Source organism: Pogona vitticeps, chromosome 5 (assembly GCF_051106095.1).
Source record: "Pogona vitticeps strain Pit_001003342236 chromosome 5, PviZW2.1, whole genome shotgun sequence".
Classification (NCBI taxonomy): Eukaryota; Metazoa; Chordata; class Lepidosauria; order Squamata; family Agamidae; genus Pogona; species Pogona vitticeps.
Genome location: NC_135787.1, coordinates 29,631,086 through 29,651,790, shown reverse-complemented (window position 1 = coordinate 29,651,790; position 20,705 = coordinate 29,631,086). Strand labels below are relative to the sequence as shown.

Here is a 20,705-nt window from a genome sequence, read left to right as displayed (position 1 = left end):
CTTGTGATTGCAAGAGGAGGTGCACCCGCTCAATACAGGAGTGAGAGCCCCCTCAGTCCATGAGTTGCCCCTAGTTATAGACTCATGTCCCTTTGCTTCGCTCGCATGTAACTCTTGCTTTTCTGCCACTTCCTTGAAAGAAGTTATTCGTATAAATCATTCATTTTAGATAGTTGAGAAGCGGTTGCAGCAGCCTCTGGAATTTGCCAGCGAAGTTTTTTCCTTACATGCCTTCTCAAAAGCTTCATAGCTCTTGCTCAGTGGCGGAAGGAAAGGAACAGAAGCCGGGTTCTGACCCCTGTTCAGCTGTAACATTTGTCTCAGGAATACTGCAACATAAATCCTTTTTTTTTTTTTTTTTTTTTTTGGTCATTGGTGCTGCAGAACATCCAGAGGCTTGTGGTAGCTTAACAATAAACTGAGTTACTAGCCAAAATCCTCTTGCACAGCTAGGCCAGATGCTTTCAGTCATAGCTCTTGCATAGCTGCGCGATTAGTATAATTTTGGGGAGCAAATTGTCCTAGGTTAAGAAATCACCACAGACATTATCAGCTGCTTGCTGAGTAATACAATTTAGTATGCAACTGATAATGTGCACCGTGGTTTCTCAACTTGGGGAAGTTTGCCTTCCAAACTTATCCTGTTTGTGGCTCACCAGGTAAGAGTATTTGGGCAATTATTGAATAAACTTGTAGCAATTCCAGTAGTAAAGCACCACAATAAACATACTGTTCAATGTGTTAACAGTACCTTGCTGAGGGATAAATCACCAGTAGAACTCTGCTGATACCCACAATGATGAATCTATATCTTTTTATTAATAAATATTCATTGGCCAAATCCTGTTGCTTAGCATAATAAATTGCACTAGAGTAGGCCAGCTGAATCAATTGAGATTTAGTTCATCAGTTCCTCCTTAAGTTCCATTGATTCAGATGGACCTACTCTAACGATGTCAGAGTTAGAGTAGGCCCATTTGAGTAAATGGAATTTATGGAAGAGTTGACTTACCAAATCCCCATTCATTCAATGTTCCTATTCTAGTGAGATTTACTATGCTAAGCAACAGGAGTTTGACTATCTCAATTCTGGATGAGAATAACCAGGGGTCAGCTTCTCTCATGGGACACTAAACTCCGGATTTCCTCTATGCAAACATTTCTTCTCAGAACAGTGTATGGATAAAGTTGGAGCGCAAAGCAAAGTCTAATGTCCAGCAGTGGATGTGGATACTCCTCCTAATTTTTTCAAGTGGAAACAGTATCTTTAAAGCAAACAAAAATGCTGATAGAGACTTATTTTGCTTCTTCATTCAATTCATGTATAATTTCAAAAGAATAAATAATGGCAGCCAAACATGTGCCATAAAGGTGGTGTATAATTTGGACTGCTTGTGGATCAATTTGGTGTAATCCATTTCCCAGGAATCACACAGTGTATGGGGAAATGCACTCTGGCCTGGGCCCAATCTGGGCCCGAGTTGGACCTTCTTGATCCAGCTGTAGGGGTTCTACTTTTGGGGGCAATTCCCTAGCAGATGAAAGGGCCACTTTAGGGGAAATTGCTCCCTGCAAAGCAGCCCTTTCTTGTGCAATCAAGCACATGCTGTTGCAGCTGTCTGATTGAACCTTTAGTTGTGGTTTCCAGATGGATAGGAATGCTTATCACTATAGGGACAGGTTGCAAAACGTGTGCAAGTTCTGTAGCATCCAGACAGCTGCTAGAATATTGTTGTTGATGTTCTGAGCTGTCAAATCAGAACCTAATAGGGCTTTCAAGGTAAGTTCCAATTCGGCAGTGAGTTTCCATGGTCAAAGACAGATTTGAACCCTGTTCTCCAGAGTCCTACTCCATCATTCTATCCAGTACACCACACTAGAATGTACATCCTTAGAATGTATGTGACCTTCGGACACCCATGAGGCACCTGTATAGAGCTGAAGGTAAAAGGCACCGGGGGGGCATGATTGAGACATATAAAATTATGTAGGGGATGGATAAAGTGGATGGAAGAAAGCTCTTTTCCCTCTCACACAATACCAGAACAAGGGGATATCCATTCCAATTGAGTGTTGGGAGAGTGAGAACAGACAAAAGAAAATATTTCTTTACCCAGTGTGTTTTTAGTTTGTGGAACTCCTTGCCACAGGATATGCTGACGGCATCTGGCCTAGATGTCTTTAAAAGGGGATTGGACAGATTTCTGGAGAAGTCCATCACATGTTACAAGCCATGATGAGGATCTATAATCTCCAGGCTTAAAAGGATGGTACCTCAAAATGCCAGATGCTGGGGAGGGGTATCAGGAGACAGGTATATAGTTGTCTCATGTGGTCCCAGAGGCATCTGGAGGGGCTACTGTGAGATACAGGAGGCTGGACTAGATGGGCCCTTGGCCTGATCCAGCAGGGCTCTTCTTATTTTCATATGTAAGGTAGGTTGTCTTGGGGGCAAACCAGTAACCATGTATTCTGGAGTTGGGCCACATATTGCAAGAGGACAATTCATTTATTTTCTAATTTGCTATAGTGTTTTTAATTCCCTTTATATTAATTAATAACTGCTAGAATGTTGTTGCAGTAACTGTTCACAGCATAAGTTTTCTCAAACAGTTTTTTAAACTGCTCCCAGTACAAGTTTTCTTAAACAGTTTTTTTAAACAGTGATAGATTGTTTTAGCATACCCATGACTCAAAATCTCTGTGTTAGATTAAGTTATTTGTGGATATTAAGTTTTCAACTTCCGAGTTATTTTCTTTTGGGAATTTGGGGGCCAAAAAAAGTTCAGGGACTAAACAAATGGATTCTTTGATTTATGAAGTTCAGGGATAGTTTACACTGGAGTTTTGAGACTCAACTGACAATGTATCAAGATCCAACTCCAGTGTTTATAACTACAGCAGAATAAAGGTCATTTTTGTGTGCCATTGTAACAGGCAGCGGAGTGTGCTGGAAAACTGTTTATCTTCCATGCTTCTTTGCCGACTGCAGAAGCTCCAGGGAAGCTGAAGGGCAGGGATGATAGAAAATTGGTCAATACTGAGAAGGAAAAGGTATGTCTAGATTGTTTATTTAAGCATGCGACTTGCTTATGGATGGGGGAAAATTGTTATGATTTTGGTGTCTTACGTTTCTACCAAGTGCACCTATATAACTCTGTGTCAGTTATTTCTGCCACAGATTTATATTTTTCTTTCAATATTTTTTGCTACTTTTCTACATGACATCACAGGAATGTCCTTGTCCCTGCCAGTTGCATATGCTTCACTTAGCCAGAGCCCATATTAAAAAAAAGGGCCTGTACTCTCAAAGCGTGCTTAGAAGTTAGGCAACCTGATTTAGAAAACCTGACACTCACAAATCACATGGGAACTGTGCCATTCCTTGTGCTGCTTTCCAGAATCAGGAATAGTGACTTTATTGCACTGCATGTCCCAGAATCCCCCGCATGTGGCCATGCTGGATTCTGAGAACTGTAACCCAAGAATATCAGTTTTTTAAGCCCTGCTGTTTACAGTTCATCCAACTACCAATCTATGTACATGACACAACTGAAAGATCATGGAACCTATCATTAGTTGACATTTTCTCACCAAAGTGCTTTTTTGTCCTCTTACTGGCTGTGGAAATAAATGCGTACACACAGCATGCTCCCATGCTCTTAAATTAGTCTTGTTTTTCAAGTCAACTGAAACATTATAAAAATGGTGATAGATATTGATGGCTCTAAGGGATGATGGATGTTTTCCCCACCCCCATCACTTAATTTAGTCTAGTGTGTGAATTGTCTCCACTAAAAATCACTGGCTTGAATTAAAACATCCCTCTTTATGAATGAGCTGGTGTGGAAGAAAGCATGTGCAATACAGAGAGTCTCCTGATCCTATGAAGGCATTTTAGGAAAGGCAGTACACTCTATAGCTGGTGAGTGGGGAAGCATCAGTAAAGGACCACTCCCCATACTCCGGAAGTCCCTTCTGCTTATGGAGGGAGGGAGGGAGTCATAGGCCTAAAGTTTCCATTGTCATTGAGGCATGTGGTAGTTTGGTTTGCAGTGGCTTATCTATGCTGCCCATACATATATGTATCATCAAAGTCCCTGTATCTTTGGATCAGGAGAGGCTGGAGATGCTCTCCATTATTTATTAAGTTGCCCTTTATATGAGCAACCCAGAAGCCAATTTCTTGCTGGCATTCTCAGACGCCTATGTGATAGCCCCCCCCCCTTGGCTCAATTTTGCATGCTTCTTGTGGGTAGGGATGTAACTATTACCTATCAAGTCACAAAATTTGCTTTGGCAGCAAAGAAAATACATGCCAAGCATCAAAGTCTTAAGGAAGAAGGGAAATTATATCATCTTGAATTTATGTATAGAAAGATGGGGTCAGTGCAGTTTTGTGTTGCTGTTAATATGGTGGTGACTAGAGATGGGGGTATTCGTATACGAATACAAATACAAATATCCCCACACAGGTGGCATTAACAAGGGTCCAGCCCCATGGGGCCAGACGGTCCACTCATCAATCCGATGCGGATGGCACAATTTTACCAATGGCTCTGCAGCGCGCAATTCGCTCGCCACTCTTCGACCTGCAGTGAGGCTTGTCCTTCCACCTCCTGCCAGGAGTGGCGAGCGGATCATGCTCTGCAGAGCCATTGGTAGAATCATGCTGTCCGTGTTCGTAGTGGTTCGCTGAGTGGATCATCCAGCCCTATGGGGCTGGACCCTTGTTAACACCACCTGTGCGGGGATATTCACATTTGTATACAAATACCCCCATCTCTAGTGGTGACCTTTGGTTCTAAACAATAAAGCTTGTTCTTATTGTCACACCTGTATATGATTGTTCCCAGCTTTAATCCATGTTGTAAACAAAGTAGATATGTATATAGTTAGAAATTATTCTTATCTGCAAAATATATGCAAAATAACATCGTAAAGTGAAAATCGCCCATAGGAAACATCGTTAAACGGAGCGCAAGATCGCTCCAACAACCTCATCGTAAAGTGAATTCGTCGTTAAACGAAGCAATCGTCTAGCGAGACACCACTGTACATGGGTTGTATTTGTCATTTAAAATGTTTTAATTGCATTATTTTTTCTGGGTTTGTTTTTTTTTTTTTTGAGAAGTAGTAGCTGTGTTAGTCTGTTTCAACAATAGCAACAAAATATTGTAATGTATTTAAAGCTAACATTTTTTTCTCCTGTGAGTTCTCATTGATTACAGTCCACTTCCACAGAGACAGCTGCAAGAAGTGGATCCATGAAAACTTACCTGGAATAAATGTGTTAGTCTTAAAGGTATCGCAGTAGTTTTTCCTTTTCATTTTGAGGTGTTTTTTTTACTGCTAATTCAGATGGAATCATGCCAGGTTGTTCTCATGAATCCCCCCCTCCCCTTTTGATGTGTACATTACTCAGAATGCTTGTTTTTAAACTCCCCAGACACTCTTCCAGCCGCAGACAAATATTTATGAGACCCTGGCCAAGGACTGTGTTGCTAATGGCTGCTGTGTGGATCTGTTCCTTTTCCCAAACCAGTATGTTGATGTAGCCTCCATGGGTCTTGTTACTATGCTCACTGGAGGAACTCTGTACAAATACAGCAATTTTCAGGTAATTTTAAAAAAGTTCTTCCTTTACCTCCATGGAACTTGACATACAACCGTGCCTTCAAATGAAGCATAAAAATGAAACTAGAAAGATCTAAAGAAAATGCTCAACAAACCTAGGTTAAAATTTTGCTGTTACATTGCTTATGTGAACCTGAACAGATCTGACACCAGAAAACAGAAGGGTTGAGGAATAAAAGTGAAAATCCAAGCTATTCTTGCAAGGTGGACCTTTCTGCTGACGTGAGTTCTTGTAAATTCCTGAATCTTTTCCTCAAAACTCCTCCCACATAGTGGTTATTTTAAAAAATTGGAATTGAATCAGCAGTTTCACTTGCACCTTTACTTTGGATGTGTTTGGTCTGTTAAAATTTCAGAGCAGGGCAAAATTCAAAGCAGCATTAGTTGCAGAAGAATGTGATAAGAGCAAAAGTGCTAAAGTGTGTTAAATCAGATTTTTCGATGACATAGTTAGGATTTGTCACACCCATTTCATTTTTAAAAAGCACCCTAGATCAGGACTGTAGTGTGTGTGTGTGTGTGTGTGTGTCTTTGTGTCTGTGTCTGTGTCTGTATGTGCATGTATGTGCGTGCGCACATGCACACAGAAGATCCCTTTTTCTGTGCTGGAGCAGCCAATATGTGCACATTGAGGAGCCAGTTTTTGCCACAGACCCCTATTGGCTCTAACATTCCCCCGACTCGTACTGAAATTTGGCAGCCATTGCATCACCTCATTGTGGTGGCACAAGGGGAACACCACATTAAGGTAAAGGTAAAGGTTCCCCTTGACAATTTTTGTCCAGTCGTGTTCGACTCTAGGGGGCGGTGCTCATCCCCGTTTCCAAGCCATAGAGCCAGCGTTTGTTCAAAGGCAATCTTCCGTGGGCACATGGCCAGTGCGACTTAGACACGGAACGCTGTTACGTTCCCACCATGGTGGTCCCTATTTATCTACTTGCATTTGCATGCTTTTGAACAGCTAGGTTGGCGGGAGCTGGGACAAGCGACGGGAGGGCGCTCACTCCGTCGCATGGATTCGATCTTATGACTGCTGGTCTTCTGACCCTGCAGCACAGGCTTCTGCGGTTTAGCCTGCAGCGCCACCACGTCCCGAACACCACATTAGAAGCATGCAAAATGCTTTCTTTAAATGGTTTCCTGATTGGCTGGTGAATTTCAGCAGCAGAAGTTCCAAGTTGTCTCCGTATCTGCAAAACAATACAAGGGGAGCATGTGTTCCCCATTCCCATCTTTCCTTCAAACCTTGCTGCCAGAGCTACTTGCTCCCCTACAAGGTATAAAGAAGGGGGAATAATTATGCCTATTATCTTCCTGTACCAGAAATTTGATCCAGCTCCCACAGCCACAATTCTACACTAAGTCCTGTAGCATCTTAAAGACCACCAGATTTATTGCAACATAAGCTTTTGTGGCATATTTTATCATGTCCCGGGACGCAAGAGATTAGTTGTAGTCTTGAACAGGGAGAATAGTACCAGGAGAATTAAATCTTTCTACAATATTAACTTTGTGAAACCAATTCCATTCAGCTGCTGCCCTCCTGTGGCAGATATCTAGTTTAATTAAATTCTCTCTGCATTATTTCCCCCCCCCCCCCCATTTAGGTCCATTCTGATGGTCATCAGTTTCTGAGTGACCTCAGGAAGAATATAGAAAAAACGATGGGATTTGATGCAATAATGAGAGTTCGTACTAGCACAGGTAACAAAACTATTAGGATTGTTTTCTGGCACTTCTCTTTTCCATGTAGAGTTGCAATTGTCCATGCTTAGTGTATGATGTTTTGGGGGTCCACCAGATTCAAAGCAACAAGATTTTTTTTTTACTGTAAAAGCATGTCAAGTGAGAAAGTTGTGCATACTTTTGAAATAAAATTCTGATTGTTAAAAAAATACTTTTAAAATTAATTAAATTTTTTTAATTATTGGGTGCTACCAGATGGGCAGTTTGTGGCAACACCAGTCAGAAGATACTGTAGAGCTACTAAAACATTTCTTTTGATAGTAGATTTTGTGCGGGTATGTGAAAAGAAGATGGAAAAGAGGTTAAACAGGATGTTGTTTGATCCCACCCTTTAAATTCTCAGATAAGTCAGCACAATTGAATGATACAAGCTTTGTCTGGACTGCTGTTGGCTAAATCTAATAGAAGTGGGTCATTTCAAAATATATGATTGTCAACATTCATTTCTGATTTCTGGAGTGAGAATTTCTTTTTGAGGATCTGCTACACATTATTCCCTGAGCTGGCAATGCCATTGGATAACATCATAACATTTGTCAATTTTATGTTAATATTTCTTATAGCGTAAGGCAAAAGTTCTACAATCAAACTCTCTAATGACTATTGACATGTAGGGTAATTCTGTGGGAAATCAAGTCTGAGGTCAGCTAGTGCCTTTATTGGATCACTAAAAAGTTGCAAAAAAGACAAGTTCTTTAGGGAATTTAAAAGTTTGCCTTATTCATAACTTTTTTAGCAATCTAGTTACGGTATTGCCCAACCATGAACTTCATTTCTATGAATGGATCACATGGCCACTTTTTGGACTTGCTTTTGTAGGGAATATTTGTCACATGGAACTGACAAGATATAAGCAATTACAGTATGTGATGATTTTCCCTGTCAAATAATGTAAGTTCATTCTAATAATGAGGAAATAGGATGGAAATGGGATGTAGAAAGAAGAGGGATACCATCTCTCAGGCTGCCTGTTATAGGGCCGGTAGTAACTATTTTTCAATTTGCAATAGGTTTCAGAGCCACAGACTTTTTGGGAGCCATTTATATGAATAACACCACAGATGTTGAAATGGCCGGAATAGATTGTGACAAAGCTGTGACTGTGGAGTTCAAGCATGATGATAAATTGAATGAAGACAGCGGAGCATTAATCCAGGTAACAGGGTTCCACGCTGTAGCTTTAAGATTCCATCCAGACGACTAGCCAATATGCAGTTTTTTGCTTTGCGATGCCCATAGAGATTTTCTCAAAGTAGGTCTTGGGTTTTACATCATTCTAGTACAGACACTACTATATTTATGTCACGAGGAAAATGTGATCAGTCTCCCATGCCTACTGCAAATGCAGAATACAAAAGTCGTAGCCACCTAATAGAAAAGGCCTTTCACATTATGAGTGAGTGACCTGTCTCACTATTTTCTTCATGCTGATACTAGGGTTTGTTGTTGTTGTTGGAGGAGGATAGAAAGTGTCTTGGAGTAAATAGCCCTCTCATTCTTTCCTTGAAGGTGATGCTGTGTAATTTTATCCCTTCAGGAGAGAGAAAATGCAATCGATTTCAGTTCTGTTTCTGATTTGAAATACAGTGGACCCTTGACTTACAGACGGCTTGACTTACAGACTTTTTGAGTTACAGACTTCTCTGGGCGCAAAATTTAGGTTTGACTTGCAGCCTGAGAATTGACTTACAGACCAGAAAAAAACCAAAATGGAACAAAAACGGCCTGTTACGGGATTAATCGGTTTTCAATGCACTGTAGGTCAATGGAGACTTGACCTACAGACTTTTTGACCTGCAGCCACCGTTCCAATACGGATTAATTCCATAAGTCAAGGGTCCACTGTACCAACGAATTATATTGTTTGTGGCCATAGGCCCTTGCAAAATATTTCAGTTTTAGTTACACAGCATAGAATGATAGAACAATGGAGTTAGAGAGGGCCTATAAGCCATCAAGTCCAGCTCCCTGCTCATTGGATACTCACACAAAAAACTAATACTATATACTAATACTGAAGCCAAATAAAGACTAGAAGACCTTTTAATATATAAAGTTAAAACCTTTAAAAGACATTGGTTTTTTTTTGTGAAATTAGTTTACAAGATATAGTATTATGAGCTGTTTGTGTGTAATTATTGCCTTTCATCTGAAAAATGAATTTAAAATTATTAAGTTTACTTGTGAGAATGGCACAATATTGAAGTTCAGATTGCAGATTAGTTTTTGCAAATCTTTCTTGAATCTTCTTTGGTGAGAGTGCAAAATGAACAGCATTGTAATATACTTTACTATCAATGTCCCTCAGCAGGAACCGAAGAATATTCTGCATTAGTCTATCATTCAGCATTGACAAGTATGGTGACAAAAATGTCTCTCTTTGTAAGTTATACCATGGACACTATAAATGATAGTGAGGGAGATCCTCTATTTTCCACCTCTGCATATACATTCCCTGTGAGCTGCAGGTATTTTCACTTATCATCAAGTTAAATAAACTGAAGGTAGAGTCTGAACTCACAGTTCTTTTCTTCAGCATCTTCATAATTCATTGTCCCTAAATAATTAGGTCTAGAGTCGTTACCACACCATTACCACGTCCTTTTTTGGTGCAGTTAATAAATCTATCTCTATAATGGCCCAAATCTTTTACTTTTAGAACACTTAAGTCATCCACTCTTGAAGTGTAGTCTATGAGTCAGCCGTAAAGCCTTATGTAAATACAGTACAATAAAATATAATTAGCCTTTGCAAGGAACGAAATCATTCCTTAGGAAAATATCCTCCTGCTGTAAGCTGTAATACACCAAAGCATGTAAGGAAATGGCCACTGTCTCTTGCTAGGGCTTGAAGAACATTTCAGTCAGAACTAGAAAGCAGGGAGTCTCTTAACCTAAAGCTTCAATTAGAAAAATTGACTGGTACAGGTTACAAACAATCTTGCATGTTTTATTGGTAGTAGCCCCAGAATCAGTCAAACCTTCAGAGTTCCTACCTGCTTACTTCAAGGACCTCAGTGCTTAGAAATGTCACTTTTTGGACTACACTGGCCATGTTGGCTGGAGCATTCTGGGGGTTGTAGTCCAAAAAGTCTCTTGTTCCCAGCATGACAAAATGTCTAGGTTGCTATGAAATACAACAGCTCTGGAAATTGATTTTTGGAAGGATAGTGTAGTTTGATAATACTGAGAAGTTCGTTGTATAGGTATATTGTGTATATACTTACAATGACAATAAAATTATTATTATTATTATTATTATTATTATTATTATTATTATTATTATTATTATTATTATTATTATTATTATTATTATTATTATTATTATTATTATTATTATTAAGTGCAGCTACAAGGTGAATATGGCACCATGTCATGCCTTGCTACCAAACGTAGTGACAGAGCTCATGGTTTGCATGGATAATATGGTTGGTTGCTTTTTGGGCAACTTTCAGCATCAGTATTTGGAAAGACCATTTCCCAAGATCTTTGAAGATTATTGACAGTCAGAATAGTTTGTTTATCTGTTGCAAACTGCCCAGAGTAGCCCTGGCTGCCAAATGGGTGGTATATAAATCAAATTAAGAATATGAATAAGTAGTATTTGGCTAACCTTCAGTAATGCAACCACATTCCTTATTAAGTTAAGCTTCTGCATAGTCACAGAATGCAAACTGTCTTTCTCAAAGAGTGCTTAAGATTCCACCTGGACTTTCCTGATTGTAATTTATGATCTTTGCTGTTTAGATTTTCTTCTCTTTGACCCTCTTTTCCTTTCCCTTGAATTAACTTTTTAAAGCAAAAACTGAAAGTAGGTGCAGAATAATGGAGGAAATAAATTCAGCTTTCTGTCCAAATTGACTTTGCCTTTCTCCTTGTAGTGTGCAGTCCTTTACACCTCCATGAATGGTCAAAGACGACTACGCATTCATAACATTGGACTGAATTGTAGCTCCCAGTTAGCGGATGTCTACAAGAGCTGTGAAACTGATGCTCTCATAAACTTTTTTGCAAAATCAGGTAAGCTTCAGGGATGGGGAGGGATTTAGTGATCATGGTGAATACCTTCAGCACATGGAACAGTTTCTTTTTGTGACTACAACTCCGACCCTTCCAGCAAGGTGCTAGGCCAGAAGGTGCAAGGAGTTTTAAGTCCAAGTTACTTTCCCAACCTTTCTTGGAGTGCAGTATATTCTAAGTTCCATGCTTTCTGTAATGCAACATATGTGTGTGACTTACAAGGGACATGCAATTTGATGTTGGGAGGATGAATACAAAATTGCAATGCCTTTGATATTTTTACATGTCTAGTATTTGTTAATTTCTTGAGTGAACTACAGTCTCTGTTTCAGTTTGCAATCTGTAAGTAACAGGAATATTATTAACTGCTGGATAGCTCAGCGGTTTAGGTATCTGGCTGCAGAGCCAGAGGTTTGATTCCCCACTGTCCCTCCTTGAGAGGGGCTGGACTCAGTGATCCATATGGTCCCTTCCAGCTCTGCAGTTCAAAAGTTATTATTATTCTTATCAAATTTAGATTAGGATTGTAAACTGTGTTGTGTCTTGGATGCATCACAAAAACACATTTGGCAGAATGGCAAATTATGCATGTGTAAGTACGAAGCTGAGAAGGTAAATTGCCACTAATTGGTGGTGGGTGCATTCTTGGTATTATTCCAACTGTTCACACAATGTGCGTGCAGCTGAGAACACAACCAGTATCTTGTTAATCAGCAAATCTTTGCTGTTGTTACTTAACTTGAATACATTGAAGTATGTATGAATTGTGAATAAGATTCTGGCACAATTTCACTTTTCATGTGACTTTTACTTTTAAACCAAGAGCTTATGGTTTTCGCTTTCTCAGCAGATCCAACCTTCTCAATTTTAATCTTGTTTCGAAAAAGTTCAGAATGAGTCAATTAAATGAAAGCTGTGTCGGTTTTAATAGCTTAAAGCTTATTTAATATAGCAAAGAAAAAAAATATTTTTTCTGAGCCTTTCATGTAAAAAAAGCAGAATGAATGGGAGAGGAAGGAACATTTTAATCTTCTAAAATCTCTGAATTATACCATTTTAGCATACAAAGCCATTCTCAGTCAACCACTGAAGACTGTCCGTGAGATCTTGGTGAATCAGACAGCCCGTATGTTGGCGTGTTACAGAAAAAATTGTGCTAGTCCATCGGCTGTGAGCCAGGTATTGTATATTTTCAGCTCACAGATAGTGGTGAAGGCTTCTGGTAATTGCAGTCCAAGAACATCTGGGGACCCAAGGTTGGGAGCTACTGGTCTAATTAAATATCGATTGTGTTGTAAATATCCATTTGTGTTACCTGTATATGAAATAGGCATCCCAGATGCAGCACACGCTTAGACATTTTCATATATTTGTGATGCATTCATGGTGCATTAGAGTTTGGAGAACAAGGCATCACAGTGCACTGCCTGGTCAATATGTTGGTCTTCAACTTGGCATCTTTATATGTACAGCACAAGTATTGGCACTTAAACTGTGGCCAATTCAAGATAGTTTTCCGCTATGAAAATTGAAAATGTTTGTTCCCTTTGCCATTTAGCTGGTGAACTGTACCTTTAAAAAATTTACAAGTTCCATTCTTGTTACACTTCAGAGAAAACTGCTTCAAGCACTCTCTGGGTGGTTTACAAGTCAATTATGCAGGCTACACATTGCCCCCCCCCCCAAGAGAGCTGGGTACTCGTTTTACCGACCTCGTAAGGATAGAAGGCTGAGTCAACCTTGAGCCGGCTACCTGGGATTGAACCCCAGGTCATGAGCACAGTTTTGGCTGCAGTACAGCGGTTTAATCACTGTGCCATTGGTACCAGCGCTTTGGGCTACAGCCCCCATAATGCCCTGATAGCATGGTCACTAAGCCATACTGAGTGATGGGTTCCTGGGAACTTGAGTCCCAAATTAACTTTTTCAGTCTTGAGTTTTCTGCTTTTTTGTTTTTCAGCTAATCCTTCCTGATGCCATGAAGGTGCTTCCAGTCTACATGAATTGTCTTCTGAAAAGCAGTGTTCTTATAAGCAAGCCTGAGATTCCAACAGATGAAAGAACCTTCCACAGGCAGCTGGTGATGTCAATGGATGTTGCCGGCACCCAGCTTTTATTCTACCCACAGCTTCTGCCAATTGTAAGTAGGTCTCTAGTGTTAGCATGCATCAGGCGTAGGATCCTTGGGCAATACCTGGAGAACAGGTTCTCAGTTTATGTCCTGTGTTTTTTCCAATGAGCTTCTCCCACTTTATTCTAACAAAAACCATGTGAGATAGGGCAGGCTAAATGTGGCACAAGATCACCCAACATGCTTCTCAGCCCAGTGGGGATTTGAACTCAGGTCTCTGAAGTCCTAGTTGAATACTCTAACCACTGCACCATACTAGCTCTCACTGAATCATGTTGATGGAGCTACTGGGCAGCAGCCATTGTTGCCACTGACCAAGTGGTAGGGATAGCACTGAGGAGAATTTAGGCCTGGATACCTGAGGTGACATCATATATGGGACAACTGACTCACTCCAGATGCACAGACCTAGCCCAAAGCAGTGACACTAAGCAGATTACTATGCTTCTTCAGTTGTGCTTAGTTTGCCAGTGCCACTGTTTGGCTTCCACCAGCCTTTGGGGTTTGGCTGCTTTAAGTAAGATGGTGGCACTGGTAAGGAGCATGAGACTTTCATATCTTTTCAGCTGTGGACTCTAAAATTCACCTGGAATTCCACTGCCAGAATTTTGGGGATTTTAATGAAGAAATCCTCACAGTTTTCAGTTATGCACAAATGGAAAATGAAGGCTCTGTCAGCCATTTTATTCCTGTTAAGAGGACAGAGGAAATTGATGGGAGTGGCTAAAGCCTATGAAAGCTGCAAGGGATTGGGGGACTGGTAGATTTTTTGAGAAGCACTCTACCTAGTGCCTGATGGGCAGAGAGACTACTAGTCCCCTAATCCATTGAATTTTAGCCACTTTTACCCATTTCTTCTTAAAGGAACAAAATATGTGACAGAGCAGAGCCTTCATTCCCCACTTGTGTGTAATTGAAAACTCTTGTGAGGTCTTTCTTTGTTTGGCTAAATCACCTGGAGCACCTGGCTGGGTGAATTTTTGCTGAATTCTGGGAGCTGAAATACAAAAACATTGCCTACCCACTAGTGAGTCCAGGATTATGGGTGTGGAAATTCCACTGAGCACTGCTGCAAAGCTACTTTATTTCTGTCCTCACCAACCACCACTGTGGCTTCAGAAGCTTGCCTGGCAACAGTATGGTGTGGGGGGAAGGCATGGAGAGCAGCTTTCTCAGGGTTTGGAACCAACCCTTGTAGGTAGATCCTCATGCAGGAGGAAATGATTTTACATTTTTGTACAACTTAACTTTGGAATCTGTTTTGTGTCAGCCACTTTTTCTGTCTGCTTGTTTCTATACTTTGCAACAAATTTGTTTAGTGCGATATCTAGAGATGCCAGGTACTCCCAAAATGGCACTATACTACCGTCCAGTTATACTAGTGATCGGTCATTCATCAACACAGGGAAGTTGTGAATTTGAGTGGCATAGCATTGTGTCATGTTGCAGCTGCTTCTTTTATAGTCAGTCCCCAATTCACATGTGCTGCAGCATTTTAGCTCATTGACTAAAAAGCACACCTACATGAAGAAGGAATTGAGTTTATTCCATCCACTTTTTCTGGGAGCAGGGAGGGAGATTTCTGTTCAGTAGATAAGCGTGTCTTTTAGCCTTTTGTTTCTGATCATGGGGCGTTCTTGGCAAAGATACTGGAGTGGCATTGCCATTTCCTACTCCAGGTGGATTGCGTTTAGTCGGAACTCTTCACTATGTCCTGTCAGTCTTGGGTGTCCCTGCATGGCATAGCCCATAGCTTCTCTGAGTTGCTCAAGCCCCTTCACCACGACAAGGCAGCAATCCATGAAGGGTGAATTGTGGTGCTGGAGGAGGCTCTTGAGAGTCCCCTGGACTGCAAGCAGAACAAACCTATCAATTCTAAAGGAAATCAACCCTGAGTGCTCACTGGAAGGACAGATCCTGAAGCTGAGGCTCCAGTACTTTGGCCATCTGATGAGAAGAGAAGACTCCTTGGAAAAGACCTTGATGTTAGGAAAGTGTGACGGCAAGAGGAGAAGGGGACGACTGAGGATGAGATGGCTGGACAGCGTCTGCGAAGCAACCAACATGAAATTGACAGACCTCCGGGAGGCAGTGGAAGATAGGAGGGCCTGGCGTGCTCTGGTCCATGGGGTCACGAAGAGTCGGACACGACTAAACAACAACAACAACAACAACAACAACAACAACAACAACAACAACAACAACAACAACAACAACAACAACAACAACAACAACAACAACAACAACAACAACAACAACAACAACAAGATAAGCGTGTCAGAAAGATAATGTTGTTCATTTTGGGTAAATATAAATGGGGAAAGGTGTGTGATGACCAGAAAGAATTTGTTTTGGATTATTTATTCCAAGTCTTCTTGTTTCTCTTGCTTTGTTAAAAAAATTCTATTCCAATTATGTACTTGCATTAAATACCACAAAGCAGAGATGTGCAGTCTCAGAGCATCCGGCTCCAATTTTCTACCCATTCCCTAGAATTCAAAAAGAAGATACTTCCAGTGACCAGAATGGTATTTCTGGTTTCATGGGGCAAAGGCTTTGGAACTCTGCTGTAATGCAAAGGAGCATGACTGTAAGAATCTAATCTTTCTTTCTGCAGCACACTATGGATGTGAATAGTGACACATTCCCCTCTGCTGTTCGCTGCTCAGAAGAACGTCTGTCTGAAGGAGGGGTATTCTTACTGGCAAATGGAGTACATATGTTTTTGTGGCTGGGAGTCAGTGCTCCGCCAGACCTTATCCAAGGGATATTTAATGTACCATCCTTTGCACATGTCAGCACAGAAGCTGTGAGTAATTGGTGTTTGTGGTCTCTGGTGGTGGAGGGAAAGGGCCTTGAAATTTAATTTCCAATCTGACAATGAGCAAAGTACATAAGCAGACCTGCACCAAAAAAATCTTAAGATCATTAGATTCCTCTTATTAGTAAAGTTCAGGCTGAAATTGCAAATACTTTGAGTTAACAGGCACACGGAGGATTTCTCATGAGATACTCCCATCAATTTCCTTCCCAAAACCCCTTCAATTCTATAATGATGAGTAGCCAATGTTCCTAGATTATGACTGTTTCCATCCAAGATAAGCAAGCTGATCTCCCTGCTAGGGATGGGATTTGGGGATTATTATTTTTTTAGGCATAAATCTCAAAATTCCTCATTCTGGGAATTTTGCCTAAATGACATGCACCTTACGGACAGCTAAATGTGTCTCACCTGGGAGAAAAGGTCTAAATTGGAAGTCTTTAAGGCTCAGCTTCCTGTTCAGAAATAAAGCACCCAGTTATCATTAGGACAAAAATGGGAAGCTTCTGGGGAGCTAGTCCTAGCTAAGCCTCAGAGACTTCCAATTTAGGCCTTGTCTCCCAAGTGTCTTAAGGTTTGTATGAGTTGGGTAGAACTCCTAGATTTGTAGTCCATGAATTTGAAAATCCCACACCTGGTCCTCAATCTTATTCCAACCTGCTGTTCGTGATAATTGCTGAGTTCCTCATTCCTGGTTTATCAGGCAATGCAACATTCTTAATCTCAAAGACCAGTGAAAAGGCCTGCAGTGGCACTGTATGGACATGTTTCATTTATATGAAGTATGTACATACTGCTTTTTAATGGTGTTTATTCCTCCTCTTGGAAAAGTGGAAATATTTTATTCTCACTGAATTTAGGGGAAAAATCATTTCTACATGGAAAAATCTTTGAGATTTTACCATTCTGGATAATGAAAGCAGCTGCTGATTTTCAAGACCAGTGAAATTTGATAATTGCCAATGAGACCATTTTGATCTCCTCTTTCAAAATAAATAGGCTTGTCTTTTGATATAAGTGCAGTTTTCATGTATCATTTCTTATGTTTATCATGCAGACACTCCTTCCTGAAGTGGAGAATCCCTACTCTACAAAGCTGAGGTCAATGATAGATCATCTCCAGAGCAAGACACCTTATACTATGAAGGTAAAATATGGAATCTTTATTGAAATGCTGTTTTGAAATGCTTATTGGACTCCTTTGGCATATGGATACCATTTGTACTGTCACCTCAGTTTTTTTCAAACTTTTCTGCTCTTTGGTCAGTGTGATAACATGCTTCAAAGAGGATTTTCAGGCTCTCTTATAACCCGAACCACCTTTTCTTTTCCTTCTCAGATCTTGATTGTAAAGCAAAGAGAGCAGCCAGAGATGGTTTTCCAACAATTCTTGGTTGAAGATAAGAGTATTTATGGAGGAGCTTCTTACGTGGATTTCTTATGTTGCGTTCATAAAGAGATCTGTCAGTTGCTCAGCTAATGAATACACGAATATTCATTCAGGAAAGATTTTACTCAAGTGACCAACCACCACGAGGTGCTTTTTAGTCTTACTTTTTTTGTACAGTTTCTAATTTCATATCCTAGTGCCCTTTTCCATAATAATGTAGCCCACCTACATTTATGTAGCATAGGCAAATCTGCGCGCTCAGGTATAACTCCTATGGGAGAGCCTTTACTGTTCTTTAAAAGGATAGTTTCTTATGAGAAAATTTGGAATCCTGGAATCTCTCAAAGCTGAAAGCATGTCGTTTTCATTTCTTAAACTTTAATAAATTGTGAAGCATTAATATCTGTAATTTTTATTACTCATATAAACAGCTAATGTTCTAGTGACTGTGTATTTTGACTTACTGTTTCTTGCACTGAATCACCTTTTAAGTATTTTCAGTACATTCTGCTTTGCATGCTGTGATGCAGTATGTCGGGAGAGAGCAAGCCATGTCCAGATGCCATTTGTCTCCAAGCTTTCATCAGTCCTAGCCAACATGGCTAGTGATGATGGAACCTTTTGTCTCCCAACACTTGGAGATCACAGATTCTCTACTGCATTTTGGTACCCTAAACTGCATCTTAACCTCTGAAAAAAACCTAAAACACTTGGACCTTTTTGATTTAGAAAAAGATATCTATGAGAATGTGATAGCAGCTACTGACATTCCCTCCATGTCATACAAATATATGCTGATCCTTCTGCAACAATAGAATTCAGTCATACAATAACTGTTTACTGGATTAAACTGGACCTTCAGTCTGATCTATGGGATTCTTCTTGTGTAACTCTTTACTTGCTGAAACATATCCTCTTCAATTCCTCATTATTCCTAACAGCTTCATATGAAACATGCTTTCTATCTCTTTATGCTTACATCCTATCACTAATGGAAATTGTATTGTATACCATACAAGCAGCCATGGTTACCTCCCTGGTATTCTTACAATAGGGGACCCAGACAGATCCAAAGAACACCTAAATCAGCTCCTTCTAACAATGAACAATGTGCCCCTATGAAGTACACAGGAAGAAACTGAAGATACCCCTTTCCCCTTCTCTTTATCCCTGACATCTGGTACTGGAAATTACAACATCTGTGCCAGAAGTGTTTCTGTTTAGCTACAGATGAATCCTGACAACTCTCTAATCCTTTCAGAAACCCATCAAATCCCATAGTATCCTGTAAAAGTCAAAACATTCTGCCATTAAAAACATGCGAACAATACTTTATTTCCACAATAACTCTGACGGGCTTCTTTATTTAGGCAAAATAACTTGAGACTTGAACTTAACTCTTGGAGAATTACAGGTAATCATCTTTTAGATTTCTTAATACTTTTAATGCAGTGAACCCCATTATTTGGGATGTAATTATTCCCTCAGCATCTTCCTGTCATGGGTCTGGGGATCCAATATACAGTGGATACAGAACTCGTAACATTTCATTTCCATTCCACTAGGGGGGACCACTAATCAAATGGAAAAGATTAACCTAATCCTAACACATGTTTTCCAAGGATAGTTCTCTCCAGTTATATGCATCCACAATTTGAGTCTTAGCATTTTAGAGGCAGTATTATGAAAAACATATGACTGCAGGTTGTCATCTGTTCACCTTTGTAAGAGTGGTTTTCTCAGATAAAAACAAGTTTCCAGTTAGAGATCTTTCCACCATTGTGCTCATTGTTGGCACGCCATCTGACTCCTGTGCACTTGAGGCTGCCACTTTTGATCTATAAATGCTTGTTCATAGATCCAGAAGTATGTTCAGTAGATAAAATACATTACCACCTTAACTGTTTTCAGATGAAATGAGGGAAAACATAGTTATTCTCTCTACTATCAAACCAGTCATGGTTTCTACAGATGTGGAGAATTTCTTTTAAGTATACATTAATATGTTCATGACTGAATAGTAGAAATTAATTCAACCTCCATTATAATGTTTGTTCGGTAGTGTTAAGGAGAAGTGAAGGGCTTGTCTGGAGGGATAGGAAAAGAATTGGTCTGCTGGAATCCATCAACGGAGGAGATTTGAGAGGAAACTTATGTTCTGAGGTTGGAAAACAACTCCTATCCATGCTGCGCTATAATGGAAAACGGTGGTTGGAGTCCTTCCTCCCACTTTCCTCACGTCACTTCCCTCAATCCCTATAGCAATGAAGTGTTCGTGTCTGTCGTTTCCAGTCACCACACACCTGGATCCACTCAATCTACGGAAATCAGAAAATGTTTTCAAGATGGGGGAGGGGGGAGTTTTGTCACCTCCATAGATAAGGAGACCTTGCTGACTAACCTCCTTCAGTTCTGCAAGACCTCCATGATAGGAACTAGAACACCAGATACTCCAGTATCCTCCCCCGGCCTAATGCCCATTTAGATCTTTTGGAGTAATCATGGGGATTATGGGAGCTATAGCTTGGCAATAGGTGAATTTAATTTGTAGATTCTTTTTTATTCATAGAATGACCAACTCAGAAGATAAATGTATTGATCAATACATTGTTCAGCAGGAACATATATGGGGAATGACAATTCACTCACCACACCCTTATCAGTTACATTAGTCATGCTATGAATCCTGTGTCACATGAAGCCTAAAACAGTAGCAAACAACAAAGATATACATGGCAAAACTTCCATTTTGTTTTCATTTCACTGGGTTCCTCTATCATTTTTGTTTATTTTGTGCACTGGAGCTTTCATTTGGCACCCAAGGGACTAGTTCCTTCATGTCGTTTCTCCCATTCTTCTGCAGGAACTTAGTTGTTTATAATTAGCATGATCCAGTGAGAACGTGCAGGTAGGTCTGTGCTTCTCTCTTGTAGCGAGGAAGCCATGCTTCTTGGACTTGTC

The 20,705-nt window shown here is 40.2% G+C and overlaps 1 protein-coding gene across 2 annotated transcripts in view; it reads left to right on the top strand.

The window, feature by feature from the left end:
• Positions 1-18,190, top strand: part of SEC24D (SEC24 homolog D, COPII component) — a 73,715-nt gene extending 55,525 nt beyond the window's left edge. For both annotated transcript variants that reach the window (XM_020781443.3, XM_078376632.1), the window contains exons 14-23: positions 2,938-3,054; positions 5,450-5,620; positions 7,245-7,341; positions 8,394-8,539; positions 11,264-11,402; positions 12,463-12,581; positions 13,363-13,542; positions 16,151-16,342; positions 17,412-17,501; positions 17,694-18,190. In XM_020781443.3, the coding sequence (XP_020637102.3) occupies positions 2,938-3,054; positions 5,450-5,620; positions 7,245-7,341; positions 8,394-8,539; positions 11,264-11,402; positions 12,463-12,581; positions 13,363-13,542; positions 16,151-16,342; positions 17,412-17,501; positions 17,694-17,834 (1,392 nt within the window). In that variant the 3' untranslated portion in view covers positions 17,835-18,190. The remainder of the gene's footprint in view (positions 1-2,937; positions 3,055-5,449; positions 5,621-7,244; positions 7,342-8,393; positions 8,540-11,263; positions 11,403-12,462; positions 12,582-13,362; positions 13,543-16,150; positions 16,343-17,411; positions 17,502-17,693) is intronic.
• The last annotated feature ends 2,515 nt before the right edge of the window (positions 18,191-20,705 follow it).